General features: G+C 38.1%; 1 protein-coding gene across 4 annotated transcripts in view; it reads left to right on the top strand.

Annotated features, from left to right (window-relative positions):
• The window catches only part of Ubr5 (ubiquitin protein ligase E3 component n-recognin 5), a 119,624-nt gene extending 109,036 nt beyond the window's left edge, over positions 1-10,588 (top strand). For all 4 annotated transcript variants that reach the window (XM_052747642.1, XM_052747643.1, XM_052747640.1 and 1 more), the window contains exons 52-59: positions 751-811; positions 2,564-2,739; positions 3,130-3,214; positions 5,331-5,486; positions 5,811-5,924; positions 7,238-7,382; positions 8,831-8,916; positions 9,973-10,588. In XM_052747642.1, the coding sequence (XP_052603602.1) occupies positions 751-811; positions 2,564-2,739; positions 3,130-3,214; positions 5,331-5,486; positions 5,811-5,924; positions 7,238-7,382; positions 8,831-8,916; positions 9,973-10,185 (1,036 nt within the window). In that variant the 3' untranslated portion in view covers positions 10,186-10,588. The remainder of the gene's footprint in view (positions 1-750; positions 812-2,563; positions 2,740-3,129; positions 3,215-5,330; positions 5,487-5,810; positions 5,925-7,237; positions 7,383-8,830; positions 8,917-9,972) is intronic.
• The last annotated feature ends 5,045 nt before the right edge of the window (positions 10,589-15,633 follow it).

The raw sequence follows: 15,633 nt of genomic DNA, 5'->3' as shown, positions 1-15,633 counted from the left end.
CTGCAGGCCAGAAGAGGGCACCAGATCTCATTACAGATGGTTGTGAGCCACCATGTGGTTGCTGGGAATTGAACCTTTGGAAGAGCAGCCAGTGCTCTTAACCTCTGAGCCATCTCTCCAACACTTTCTCTGGACTTTTATGTATTGTTTCTTTATTCTTTGCCTTGTCTCTGGAGTTGTGATCAGACTAAGAATAGCTTAGCCCATTAGACAGAAAATTGAGAGAAAGTTGCATCTTTTATAAGAAGATTTTGTAAATATATGGAAGCATTGCCAATTTAGTACTTTCTGTTGAGCAAAACTAACATCGGGTTTTACGGAGTGAATATTGAATTTACTAGTGACTTATATATTTACAAGACTTATACTAGAGAATTTGATTGCTGCTGTAACTGTGTTCTGAGCGTTTTTCTGCAGTGCTTGCTTTGTACTAAAGTTTTAGCATCCCAATAGAGACTGTAGATGTTGTCTTATATCAGGGAATCGTAGCCATGTCTTGAATTGTATGTAGCAGCTAGTGGAATTTTGGGGTTTTGTTTGGTTGTTTTGTTTTGAAACATGTCTTGGCAGTATAGCCTAAGCACTGGCCTCGGGTTTGCTCTGTAGTGCAGCCCCACAAGCACTGGGGTTATAAGCGTAGTCCATGGTTGGGGTTAAACTGGTTTTTAAAATGTGTGATAAATATGAGCAGATACTAAATGTCCGACATTTCACCTGCATGGAATGTAAAAGGTTTTCATTTATTTTTAGGGAAAATGGAGCTGATAGTATCTTGGACCTTGGATTATTAGACTCCTCGGAAAAGGTACAGGTAAGAGATTTTTTTAGTATATGTGTTAATGAGCCGTTAGAACAATAAAAGAGGAAGAAAACAGGATTTAGGAGATGTCTTTGTAAATAAAATATATGATTTACAGTACAGAAAGAGCAAGATATGTGGTTGAAATACTCAGAATCAAATTATAAAATTGAGTTAGATATTAACATAGTACCAGTCACTTGACTGTTTATGGTTGAACACAGACTGACTTAAGGTTTAGTTTGGAGACTGACTAGCAGAGGAAAGAGGCAGTAAAGAATCTTAGGATCCACTCTTGCAGGAAGCTGTTGGTGCTAAAGATGCAAAGAAAACAGTCTATCACTCTGTGGGTGTGGTGTGGTTTGTTTCTTGTATTTCATAATTAATCTTCTAGCTCTAGCTAAGAGGAGCAAACACTATAATCTCTATCATTGGTCACACAAAATTCAGTACAAAATGCAAAAAGGAACTCCCTGTGAATTCTGAACAATTAGTAGCACACAGATCGGAAAGAGAAGTCACAACTTGACAAATGGCCATCACACTGTCTTTTCATCAGGAGGGCAAAGCTGAACCTTGTTCTGTCTTACCTCAAAGATAACAAAGGCTTTTGAGAATTACCCTGCATAGGAAGCGCTGCCCAGGTATCACAGGTTGTACACATGCAGGATACACTGAATAGCATAATTAACAGTTTTGAAATAGAATTGGCAACGTAACTCCTGTTGTGTTAAAAACTCTTCTCCCTCTAATGCAATTTTTAATACAACTTAGAGTCACAACCTAATACTCAAAATGTACCAGCTACAAATCTTCCTAAGCTCAGAACTACTCACTCAACCGAGAACCAGACAGGACCGACCAGTTCTCCTCAAAAAGGAGCCTGTAGTTGGTGATAGAGTTCTAGTAGGGAAAACAGGGTTTAAGAAAGAGATCTAAACAAGTCTTTGGAGTAGAAGTACAATCCCTCAAAGGAAAAAAAGTCACTGGATTAGGCCTAACAAGATGAGTACGGCAACTTGAAAACAGAGTTCAAGTATTGTCTCGGGGCTGTGGCAGTACTAAAGATCTAGTGACACGATGTCTTTGGAAAGCAGTAGGAGGGAGGTTGGTATAGAAAACTACTCGAAGTAATGCTGGAAAAAATGACTTTTTTCTAAGATGTAGATGTACAAATTCAAGGTCAATAGACTTGAAGCAGACTGTACTAACACTGTCCAGACTCAGTTAAATAGTCAAAGAGGACAGTGATAGTAGAATCTTGTCATTTCCATGCTGAGAGAACTGGCAATCCAGAACTCTATAGCTAGTAAAAATACCTTCTAAGCATTGAGGGAAAAGAGTGGGGTTTGTTTGTTTTGAACGGAGGGTCTCACTCTAGCCCAGAGTGGCCTGAGACTTACTCAGAAGATCCTCCTGTCTCAGCCTTCCAGTGCTGGGGTTACAGGCCTGTGCTCTCCTCATGCCTGGTTTATGCAGTAGAAGATGAACCCAGGGCTTTGTGCCTGCCAGGCATGCACTCTCGAATCGGTCCGAGGCCCCAGTCCCAACTGGTTGTTTGGAATAGCAGACATGAAGATTTAGTATATATAAGGTTGGTATATTACAGCTCAGAGTTTACCTTTAATATTGTTATACACTACATTTAAATATGAATTCTGTTCTGCTTTTCTTTTACTTTGAGTGATTTCAGAGAAGCATTCCATATATTTTTTTTCAAATGAGCTCCGGAGCTTCATCTCTCTTAACTAACTCTGTCCGTAGGAAAACCGAAAGCGTCACGGCTCTAGTCGGAGTGTAGTAGATATGGATTTAGATGATACAGATGATGGTGATGACAATGCCCCTTTGTTCTACCAACCTGGAAAGAGAGGCTTTTATACTCCGAGACCTGGCAAAAACACAGAAGCACGGTTGAATTGTTTCAGAAACATTGGCAGGTAAACGAACTGTCCTCAATCTTTAAATCGAGGAGTTGGACCCAGGGCTTTGTCACATGCTAAGCATGTTCTCCACCACTGAGCTACTCCTCTAGCCCCAAGCTTTCTGTGTAGCCCAGGCTGGGCTCAAATTCCTGATCTTCCTACTAACCTCTCAGGGCTATGGAATTAGGTGTGTCACCACACACCCTGGCTGAAAATACATTAGCTTTAAAGTTGGATATATACTCTACTTTATACTAGGTAGAAATGAGACTTAGAGGATTTCCTCAAAATTATTTTTATATATATATATATATATATATATATATATGTATGTATGTATGTATGTGTGGGACTAATTCTATGATTGGTTTTGAATTTAAATTATATTTCTCTTCTTATTTTTAGGATTCTTGGACTATGTCTGTTGCAAAATGAACTATGTCCTATCACATTGAATAGGCATGTAATTAAAGTGTTGCTTGGTAGAAAAGTAAGTTTGATGCATATAACTGATTTTACAATTGTAAACATTTCTTTTGCAAAATAAAAGATGGTACACTGTATAGTATTCAGTTTGTGGTAAAGCATTATAATTGTCAAAGATTTAATGATATAGCTAGTCTTTGTATATGGGGAGATGGCACAGTAGAGTTGCTAACAATTATGGTTGGTTCCTGACAAACCTGAATCCTACTGAAAAGAAATACTCTTGACAACTTTATAAAGATACAAGCACTATGCTTGGCACACATTGTTAAAGAAGCCAAAGCCACTATAATAGGTCACAAGTGAGTGGTAGTAGAGTATAGAAATAGTCTTAAACAACATTCTAACTTGAAAAATACATGTGCCACAGAGGGGCCAAAGAGCCGACATGCATGATATTCATATGGCTTATAGAATTAGATTATTTTCTTTATGTGTTGATAGTCTGATTACCTGGCAAGATTAACATGTGCTGCTAATTACTCAGCTGTATCACAACAATTCCTAAAGCTATTACAAAGAAATCAGAATCTTTTTCAGAGATGGCTATACCATACATCTACCGTAAATTGAATTGTTATTGAATGGTTATTAGCTGTTAAAGCTACTACCCCCTTTAGTGGTTTTTATTAGCACATAGTAGTTATGCACAATAATGAGTTTATTGTGACATTTTCACCTGTGCACACAATTGATTTTGGTCATAGCCCCATTCTCCTCGCTTCCTTTTGTCCCCTTCCTGCTCCCTTTAGTCCCTTCTGCTTTCATGTCTGTCTGTGACCACGTGGTTTATGTTTGTGACTTAGTGGGTGTCATTAAGGTTGTTTACAGGAGCATGGACACTTGACCAGCGGTTAAATCACTGAAGGAAATGGTCTGTGTTGTTCTCCCACCCCCATCAACCATTCATTGTATAAATTGCTAGAGAGATGTGGGCACTGTGAGCTCTCATGTCCATGACTTGGTATTGATGGCCCCGTCTTGAACTTGTTCTGATTTTGATAGTTCAAGAGCCTTGATGAGCTCCACAGCCACTTTCTACACTGCTGCTTTCTCTGGCTTTTACACACACACACACACACACACACACACACACACACACACACACACACACACACACACCTCCCAACCTGCTTCTTACACAATAACCTCTGAGCCTTGGGCTGGGTGATACAGATCTCCCACTTATGGCTGGACAGTCAATACTAATTCTTGGTACTTTGACCAATTGAGTCTGCAGTCAAACTGACCACTGCAAAAAGAAACTGACAGCAACACTAAATGTACGGGCATAAACAATTTAGAAGACATTTTGATAAGTATACCATGTCCATTCAACAAAACAATTACAGAAACCTTTCCACTAGGGCCTATGACCTCATCATGGGTGTTTGGTCACATTTTAGTACTAAATTAATTGTCTTTAACAAATCACTGACTATTGTTTGATGTTTAAATGAGTCTATTATAATGAGAGGTATATATTTTCTTTACTAGCTGGGACCACAATTTAACTCTTGACATGTCCAGCTAAAATGCTTTTGTGCATAGACCTTGAGTGAACACCGAAGCTCTTAACAATAAAAATGTTAGTATGTTTATGAGATCTGGTAGACTTTAGTTTAACTCAGTGATGTGACCTTTGTAAGCCACCAGACTTCTTAGAGCAGTTAGATGGGACTTACTAACCTGTGTTGTGTGGAGACCATCATGAGCACATGACATAGTCAAGAGCCACCCTAGTCACACGTAAAGAAAGCTGGCTTTCCAAATGATTCTAAAAGCGTGCTGTTGGCTCCACCTCATAGCAGTTAACTTATTATTCCTGTTATAAAAAATTGAAATGAATTATCAAAGCTAAAGGTTTATTAATTTTTTCTCTCTTTAAAGCAGTTTTATGTATTTTGTGAAAAATTATTTATCACTGCTTTTAAGTTAAATAAAATTAGGGCTAGGATATAGCTTAGTGGTAGAGCATTTACTTAGCATGCACACAGTTCTGGGTTCAGTCCCTATCACTTCCCCTCCCCTCAAAGATAAAGTCATCACAGATTGTAATTGACTATTGGGTCAAGAAAAAAAGCTTCTGTTCAGATTGTCCTGTGTGATTATTTCCTTAGGTCAACTGGCATGACTTTGCTTTTTTTGACCCTGTAATGTATGAGAGTTTACGACAACTGATCCTGGCGTCTCAGAGTTCAGATGCTGATGCTGTTTTCTCAGCAATGGATTTGGCATTTGCAATTGACCTGTGTAAAGAAGAGGGTGGAGGACAGGTAAAGCAAATCCACAGTTCCTGATGTTTGGCTTGTTTTATAAAGAATGATTTGGCTCGGGACCAAGAGAAAACCACTGAGGCAGGGTGCATGCATACAGACAAGAATGAGCACTGTAAGAGGTGAGAGAGAGGAGTCAGGAATCAGTGAGACAGACCAAGACAGACTTTTGTACTCAGGCCGACAAGGTTTGCACCTCTTAGATAGATATTTGTCAGAGAAAGACTCACCATTTAATCCTAAAATTTTAGAAAAAAAAAAGTTCTCATGAGCTGTTATTGTTGTCAGAATTGTTTTTAAATGTCACTGCTGAATCATTTACAGGTTGAACTCATTGCAAATGGTGTGAATATACCAGTCACTCCTCAGAATGTCTATGAGTATGTGAGGAAGTACGCAGAGCACAGGATGTTGGTAGTTGCAGAACAGCCATTACATGTGAGTATTTTCTAGAAAAGTACTATGTCATGTGATAAAGCTATTTTTATTCTTGCATTGTGGTGAATTAGCCCAGTAATCTGTCTACAAAAGGCCCAAATTTTCAAATGTAAAGTCATTTTACAACAAAGTTGAGAGTTCAGACTAAGTACTCATGTTCTTTTGGATAACTATGTAATGATGAGAAAATTGCTCTGGTGAGCAAACGTTGAAAGGGGGCTTCTAGTGAGTGGATCCTGTCACCACCTGTATTTACTACCCTAACTTAGAAGGAAGGAGTCAATGGATTCAGTCAGTCATATTTACTAAATGCAGAGATACCCCTAGCAACATATGCAGAGGAGGAGGCTGTATTAAGCAGAGCCTGAAGGGTTCCAAGTACAAGCTTCGCCAGCATTTGATTAGGGAAGCCTAAGATCTTGTCACAATCCAGAGTTTTTATTGGTGGCTAGTCCTGCAGGTATTTCTTGGCTGCACACCCAGCCATGACCACTGAAGTTTTAGAGGAAAACATGTTTCTGCTATCATATTGTTAACACAAATAGTTTAGACTAGTGCTTAACAGAAGGTTCATTGCCCTAAGCACAGTAATGGAGGGGGCATCCCAAAAATGAAGTTCTCAAGACAATAACCAGCTCTGCATTCAGGCCCTTTCAGAAAACAACACACCAGACCTGTACTATTAATGCTTTCCCTTTCCAGGATAAAGCTTGTATAAATTCAAGAGTGGTGGTGATTCTTGTGCTGGGAATTATACTTAGTTAGTACTCCCCTCGCTACCTTCTAGCTGCACACTGGCAGGTTACTAATACTTTATTTAGTGTACTGGTTTCCTTCTCTGCAAAATGAGGGTAAGATTTAACAATTGATGCATGGGAGGTACTTGGAACAACACCCTCGCTCGCTCCCTCACTCACACACACACTGGTATATTTTTCAGTAAGTGTCTAGACTTCGGCTTTTTTTAGGGTGCTCTTTTGCCAAATTGAAGCAAGGCAGCGATGCTTATCTACTGTGCCACCTGTGCATTATTATATAATTTAAAAATAATTTCAATTATATCCTGGCATGTAAAAATACTAGGTGACTTCTGAACTGTAGCCTGTTCCGCTGTGCTCAGCTCTTCCCCTGGTGTCTTGAATCTGTAAAGAGGAAAGTCAAAATACAGCCCTGCTTTTTCTCTCTTTGCTTAGGGAACTAGCATTTTTCAGAGGATGTAGCTAAAATTTGATGTTGAACGTTAATAATATGAACAGATGCCATGGAAAGTAAAGTACTGATTATAATAAAAGAAAAAATTTCAAATTCTCTAGGCAATGAGGAAGGGTCTACTAGATGTGCTTCCAAAAAATTCCTTAGAAGACTTAACAGCAGAAGACTTTCGGCTTTTGGTGAACGGCTGTGGGGAAGTCAATGTGCAGATGCTGATCAGTTTCACCTCTTTCAATGATGAGTCAGGTAGGAATGTCTTCCTGAAGAGAGGAAGCTGGAGCATGCTTAGTGTGTCCTCAGAGGTTCTGGATCTGAGAGTCTTTCCCAAGCCCTATAGATAGGCAGGTTGGTTTTTAGTATTACCTTTAAGGGTATGATTAAATGAAATTTAATATTTTGATAGCTTAGAATTAGGTTATTCTTTTGTTTTTTTTAATGGGAGGCCTAGGCAGGAGAATATGAAGTTTGAAGCCAGCCTCAGATACATAGTGAGAACCTGCCTTAAAAACAAAATACGTGCATGCTTGCACACATGCACACACACACACAACCCAAACAAAAAGATGGCTATAATTTGGAACACAGTAAAATTGTTTGTGGTGAGAAAACGACTTTTGTATACCAAAGTAACAAAAATAATAAATGTTTTCTGTGCCTCAGATAGTGAAAGAATTTGATTACATAATGTTTGCTGTGTAGAGTTGTAAGTGGGTCACTTTATTGTAAAGACACAAAGTCACATGATGAATCTAGAAGGAAAAAAAGTGGTGATAAGCTTTATCTCAGTGTTTGATTTGCCCTGAAGTTGTTTTCTTTTTCAAGCATTCAGGGTAAGTGTAGACTTTTGAGCTCCTGGAAGTTGATTGGGAAGATTGTAGTTATACTACAATTACTACATACATGAATTCGGATTTTTTTTTTCCTTTTTTTTTTTTTTTTTTTTTTTTCTATTTTGTTAAGTGGCTTCCACCAAATTATAAATTTTATTTTTATTATTTTTGGTGTTTTTGAAACAAGGTCTATGCAGCAGCACTCTTGCAGCTCATTGCGTAGACCAGGCTAGTCTTGAACTCACAGAGATCGCACTTGCCTCTGCCTCTGAGTGCTGGGATTAAAGGTGTACACCAGCCCAGATTACAGAAAAATTGAAAATTTTTTTTCTCTTTTATTACCTTCATGCTTGGCGATTTTTAGTTTGTTATATAATGGGTTTTGTGACACATTTTAATGTCAGCGCGTAGAAGAACTTGGTTCATTTTAAAAGCACAGCTAGAGCAGGGAAAGAAGCAGCGTATGTCAGGAGGTCAGAGGAGCAGCACTCTGGTGTCCGTCTCTGACCCTGTGATCAGTGAGTGAACGGGAGTCCGCCTCTTAAAAAGATCAGTGACACATGGCTTATGAACGCAGGATTTTAGAAGCACTGGCTTAGGGTCACATGAGAAGACTCAAGTTTACAGATGAGCTTTACATAATGGACTATTGATTTGGGTGATGACAGTTCACTTTTCTTTTACTCATTTCAAGTCAGGATTCCCTGATAAATTTCAAAGGTTTTAAAAATGCAGATAGCTCTAGTTTCCTCTTAGGAATTAGATGCCTTAAATTGTAAAGTTTGTCTCTTTGTTTATATAAGCAGTTTACCAGTATTCAGAAGCAACACCATCTAATACAACACACTGACTTTATGTTCTTAGGAGAGAATGCTGACAAGCTTCTCCAGTTCAAGCGTTGGTTCTGGTCGATAGTAGAGAAAATGAGCATGACAGAACGGCAGGACCTTGTAAGTTAAAGGACGAAAGAAACACAAGGGGTTTTGCTGTGTTTTGCTTGTGTGTTTTAGGAGATGGATTGGTGGGTTTCCCTCTTGAAGAACATAGTTTACCAATAAAAGTCATGTGAAATCTGTCAGTATTTCTCTTAACTATCGATTTTGATTGATTATTCATGTTTTTTAATTTCTCCTTTATATATGTGGGTATTTTACCTGCATGCATGTCTGTGCACCATGTGTATGTAGTGCCTTCTGAGGCCAGAAGAGAGCATCAGATCCCCCTGAGACTAGAGTTAGAGATCATTTTGAGTCATCGTTTGGGTGCTGGAGATCAAATCCAGGTCTTTTGGGAGAGCATCCAGTCAGTGTTCTTCGCTGCTGAACCACCTCTCTAGCCCATTCTAACTCTCTGACTCATTCATTCTTGAAGAAACTTTACATGAAGCTTTTTCTTACCTGTTAAATGAGTGGATGGGACCAGCTTTGCTTTGGTACTTCTAAGATGAAGTTCCTTACACAGTTATAGTTTAGGAAATATTGACAATTACTTAAGTTTCTGAGCTACTCTGGAAAGTTAGATTTTTAGTGCTTAGTTGTGAAAAGTAAATGCCATAGAAATACCATACATGGTCTCTACACTCTCCCAGTGTGTGTATGTGTGTGTGTGTGTGTGTGTGTGTGTGTGTTCGTGTTCATGTTCCTAAATACATAAGTAAAACCTGCTCGGGCTGTATAATGTTATGTAGATGTATGTTTTCAGGGGAGACATTCTGTATTGGATTATCAAGTAGTGTGCTCTCTCTAGGAAAGACTGTTTATTCTGCTCTCAGCATTTCTTAGTTGTCTGTAGTCATTTGTTTATGGTTGATACTTCCTGGACTTCTTCCCCTCCCCGCCCCATCCATCTTAGCATGTCTGTTGTTATGGTCAGCTCATAGTTGGGCAGTTATGTTTGTGAGACTTTATTTTTAAACTTGGTTTTAAGCATCAGAGTTGTGGTTGTTTATGTTGCCAGAATTAAGGTTGACTATAAAGCCACAATTGTAATTCTATGTTCTTATTTAGGTTTACTTTTGGACATCAAGCCCATCATTGCCAGCCAGTGAAGAAGGTTTTCAGCCTATGCCTTCAATCACAATAAGACCACCAGATGACCAACATCTTCCTACTGCAAATACTTGTATTTCTCGACTTTATGTCCCACTCTATTCCTCTAAACAGATTCTCAAACAAAAATTACTACTCGCCATTAAGACCAAGAATTTTGGTTTTGTGTAGAGTATAAAAAGTGTGTATTGCCGTGTAATATTACTAGCTAATTTTGTAGATTTTTTTTTTCCCATTTGTCTATAAAAGTTTATGGAAGTTAATGCTGTCATACCCCCCTGGTGGTACCTTAAAGAGATTAAATGCAAACATTCCTTGCTGAGTTTGTAGCTTACAGGCCTGAGAAGCACTGGCACCTTTTGTCTATGATGGTTTCCTAGTCGCCATCTTCTAGGTCTAACCCCAGCCAAAGATGACAGCAGAGCAACATAATTTACACTGTGATTTCTCTTTTTTGCTGAGGGGGAAAAATGTAAAATGTTCTGAAAATTCACTGCTGCCTTTGTGGAAAGTGTTTCAGCAAAGGTTCTTGTATAGAGGGAATAGGGAATTTCAAAATAAAAAATTAAGTATGTTCTGTGTTTTCATTTTAACTTTTTTTATGGTGTTTAATTTGTGGTTGGCTGCAATTCTGTATTATGTATATGGAACTTGTAAAAAGTTCTTGACATTCAGATTTTAGAGACGAAATCACTTTTACCTATAAAAACCACTTCTATTGCGAGTTATTTTAGCCGCATTGAGCTCTAGGATATTAAATGATACTACTACTATTTTGCATGTAATTTGTTCAGTTGAGAGAGGGCACTTTTTCTGTACATATGACAGGGCCAACGCACAATACTTTATCACAGTTACCTTCCTTTCTTTGTATCCCTGTTTCAATGCAGTCAGACAGGCTATTGCCCTTCATCCTAACCAGACATTTGTGCTAAGGTAATTCAGTTATGTGTGCTCAGCTGGGCACTTTCTGATAACTGTAAAATGTTTTATAAGATCATGATTACTGAAAATACATTTTGGAAAATTTTAAATGTTCGTGAGCAGCTTAACTACTTTTGTATCTAGCCTTTTTTTAAGTATCTTGTTACATTTTACTTTTTTAAATAAATTACAGAAGAAATGTCAAGTAATATTGAAGAAACAGTTTTTATTTATATAGTTGTACATTTTTAAAGCTAGGGGCAATGCACTGACATGGTTATATTCTTACTTTTTTTTAAAGTTTATATACATATGGACTATAAGAACGTTAAGAAAACCAGTCCACATTTTACAGTTAGCAGAGAATCCTGAATGGCACCCAGCCAGGCCCTTTCTTTTTACAAGTAGAAGTGAAGTGTGACCATTAATTGGCACAGAAAGTTTGAGTTAACTAACTGAAAACTAAATGACAGGTTCTTTTTTTTTTTTTTTTTTTTTAAATGACTATGTGGTCTATGACCAATGCCCCTTACATTTTGTGGACTTAGCAGTTTTATTCAGTGGGATAACAAGGAACAAAAAGTCCCTCTAGGATTTAAAGTAGTCACTTTAAATGTAAAAAATGATGGAAGTTCTCCTGTCCTCACCTATGGTTTCAATTCCTATTTAGGACTTCTGGCCTTGGATAGTTGTCATGTTTAAAGGGGCTGTAGTTTTATTATATAACTTCCTTCAAAAGACTGAACCACATGGCATTCTCAACCTGTTAACTAAAATATATTAAATTGAATCATAGTGAAGGTCACTATGTTACTTAAAACTTATATAACAACATGCTGTATTAGATGTGTGTAAGTTAGCCAAAGTGAGACATTGGTTTTTATGTCTAAATATTATTCTGAATTAAGAGCTAACAAGCATCAGTGTGTTTGAGAGATACAGAACATCACCATAAGTCACACAACAGGCTTGACCGGTCGTAAATAACAAATTAGACTAGGACACTGAAGCCCTCGTTGTGAATTTATTCTTAATAGTTACTGAAAGAATGAAAATATTTAAAATAATGCGACATGTCTGAGGTCTTCCAAAATCAAGATTTTGGTTAAAATGCTTTTAGTAATAGTAAAAGCAGAGTGAGGTTTTGTTTTGTTTCTTTAGTAAAGCATAAAATGATTCTAAATGTAAAATAAAGTCATACAAAATAAGGTTCTCTTTTGGTCTTGTTTAGCGATTGAGACAGAACTGGAGGCAATTCAGGAAGACCAAGAATGAACTTGACTGGTTTGGAAGCTTTGCTCCTTCTCGCTTTCCCCACAGTATGACTAGCAGGATGGCTCTGTAATGGCTTACTGGGGTGGGCTTCGGAGGGTTTTTCAAAAAAAATTATTTTACTACATTAAGTTCCCAGACAACATCTCCCCTATAAAGATCAGGTTATTTTGATGAATGTAATGACAGCTGCAAGGCTCAAGCTAAAATTGAAATCATCTTTGAGGAAATAACTCTCACACTTTTATGGCAAAGATTTACTTGTGGTTTGTTAATGCAGACACCTGGGCACGGTCTTCTGTCACTTCTGACATACTAAATGGTAGAAGCTAGTAATCTTCATTCGTAATAGAACAGCATCCAGGTGAATTCTAAAACACGGCCCGAAGAGCATTCCATTTCACTCGTGGATATAAATACACTAAAGTCAAGCCTTTCCTACTTGAAATCTGTTGATCAGTCCTGGCTCCCACTTGATCATGGTTGGATGGATGTGCCTTTAATGGACTGCCTGGGTAGTGGTTGAAAGTACTTTACAATGTATGTTTACATCAACTGAAATGGGTATGAACATGCAGATAAAACTTAAAATAACCATTCCGTTACCTCACATGTGACCTAGTCTCTTATGTTACCTTGCTTACAATTCAAACACATTAGATTGCTGATTACACTAACTTCCTCTTCATTATTTTTAGTAAGTACTTGCTATGTGCTAAGCACTTTTTCTCTATTTGTCCCGTTACTGTTCTCAGAGAATTGATTTGATGAAGACTGTCCACTTACAAAGTATTGGACTGTTAAATTCTATCCCAGGCACCGAGTTTGCATTCTTCACATTAGACTGCAGTAGTAATTTGTGGAAGATATAATAATACAACTGAGTTATCAAATAATGAAGTGTGTCAGTAGGCTGTCGCTGCATTTTATTCAGTTGGGAGCCTTAGACCCTGTGGCCATTCTGATGTTCTGACTGTGCTATCTTGAAAAAGCCGTGAGTCTCAAACTTGCTAAAGATTTAAAAACAAATAGACTTATCCTTCAGTTACTTTCCCCAATGGTATCTAGAACTTTGAAGATGTGGGGATGCTCTAAAGTTAACGATGTTATATATCTTTTAAATCCAAATGTCTTAAAATGAAAAGCATATAATGAAAAACTGATTTTATTGTTCTAAGTTCTTTCAAGAAAGGGACTGCAACCTCAGAAAGCTGGCTCAGTGGGTAAAGGCACTTGCTGACTTGCTGCCTAGCCTGATGACCTGAATTTGATCTCCAGAACAAGGTAGAAGGAGAGAGCCAACTGCAAGTTGTCCTGTGTACCTTGGCATGCATGGTCACACACACATACAAATAATAAAAAAGCACATATCACGGATAACGACTTCATGAACCTTTTCACATGTGTCTGAATGCTTTTAGTTATAACATCAAATCAATAGGTAAGTCGCATTTTGATGCAAGTAGAATTTCTCCAGGAAAAAAACCCAGTATTACTTGTATTTGAAGTGTTTGGTATAAAAAAATGAAACTTGACTATTAAAGTTAAATAAACTATGGCAAGCTTGTGGCATGGTAATGATTAGGTAAACTTTATGTATCACACAGTGAGTAGCCTGTTGAATCTTTTTAAACAAAGTGCCTCTTGCTCCTAAGTAGTCAGCAGCATACTTAAAAGTTTTTTATTTGTTTCATGGAATCAGTTTATAGCCTACAGAAATGAAAGGCTTATGTGGTTGTCGCCACTTCTGTATTCATTTAGGGGACAAACACAATTGTGTTATAGTTTATTAGAAAAATTATGCCTACAGAAAAACATAATAATCCTTACTACCAAGATATGGATTGGGGTAACTGAGGCACCGTAATAGTTGCCTCAATATAGGCACTGAACGAGAACAAAACTGAAAGCATAGGTTTGGCATTTGGTCACCAGATTTCTGCTTCATGGTAAGTAGAAGTAGCAAAACAGAACAGGGAAGATAGCAAACGTTAGAAATCCAGCACAGGGAGCTGTTCAATGTAGAAATACTGTGTAATGCCAAGCTGGTCTAAAATACTTGAACATTCATTTGTTTGACATGCTTCCATCCTTACACAATTCAGGGCCAGTCAACATTTGCTTCAGTATAACTACTGCACGAAAACATTTTATGTACTCTGAAAGAAGGCAGTGATTAATGTTAACTTTTAAAGGACAGACGGTATAGTTCATAAGTACATGCTTAGAATGTATGAAGCCTTGAGTTTGAGACCCAGCACACCCAAAGCTAGGATGCTAAAAATTCTGTAACAAAAATCCACAGATGTGGAGGTCAGAGGACAACTCTGTGGAGTTGGTTCTCCTGACTTTAGGTGGGTTCCAGGGATCAAACTCAGGTCACCAGCCTTGCATAGTAAGCTCCTTTAACCGGCTGGGCCATTCGATTGCCCAGCATGTTTTAATTTGTGAACTGCAATAGCCAGTTTTAACTTAGGACTGTAGTTATTCTCTGTTCTGTGTTTATATCCTAGATGTGCCAGTGTCGAAAATGTATGGGAAATGTTCTTCATACAGTTCTTGAAACTTAAAGCAGACAACCTGTATTGACTGCTGATTCGTTTGATGCAAATGCTTTATTCAATATGGCTTTGAAGTTGTCGGAGCTACAACAGTGAACATAAAGCGAGCCACACTTAGAACTGAACTTTTCTTCCTATCAAGAGTCCATTGCTAAAAGGCATTGCTGATTGCCCAGTCTCCCATGTTTTTAAACTTGTAGTTATCCTATACTACTTGCTGGATATCTTCCACAGCTACTTACTGATGAAGGCATCTTGAAAAGATGTTCTTTAAAAAGAAAAAATGAAATTTATTCTTACTGTATGCATATGGGTGTTTTGCCTGCATGTGTGTTTGTACTGCTATACACTGCATGTATGCAGTGTCCATGGAGCATAGAAGAGCATGTTGGGTCCCTTGGAACTAGTTACGGAAGGTTGTTGGCCTCCATGTGGGCGCTGGAAATTGAACCTAGAAAGAGCAGTTGGTGCTCTTAACTGCTCAGTTATCTCCCCATCCCTGGAAAGGTGTTTCTTAACATATATTAACCCATTCTTTCATTCCCATTACCTTGTTTCAAGAGTGCATTAGCCTACACATAGCCTATTCCAAGTGGCTCTGGTCTCTACACCTCCAAATGTGCAGCCCTCCTCTCCATTGGAGGGCTTTCTGAATAGCAAATATGGCTTGTTAAATAGAACTCCATAGACTTTAGTAGTTTTAAGACAAGAGTTTGGTGTTTGCCAGTTTCTGCAAGGACTTTATTTTAACTGAGAAGAGAGCCTCAAGGCTTGCATTGTTCCCACACAGAGAATTGTTTACAGGGGACTCCTTTCCCCATATTGAACTTTTGTCCCACGCTTCCCTTTTCTGTGTTTAGAA

The sequence above is a fragment of the Peromyscus californicus genome, unplaced genomic scaffold (genome assembly GCF_007827085.1).
Source record: "Peromyscus californicus insignis strain IS unplaced genomic scaffold, ASM782708v3 Scaffold_20__1_contigs__length_68692818, whole genome shotgun sequence".
In the NCBI taxonomy this organism is placed as follows: domain Eukaryota; kingdom Metazoa; phylum Chordata; class Mammalia; order Rodentia; family Cricetidae; genus Peromyscus; species Peromyscus californicus.
This window is presented reverse-complemented; position numbering and strand designations above follow the sequence as displayed.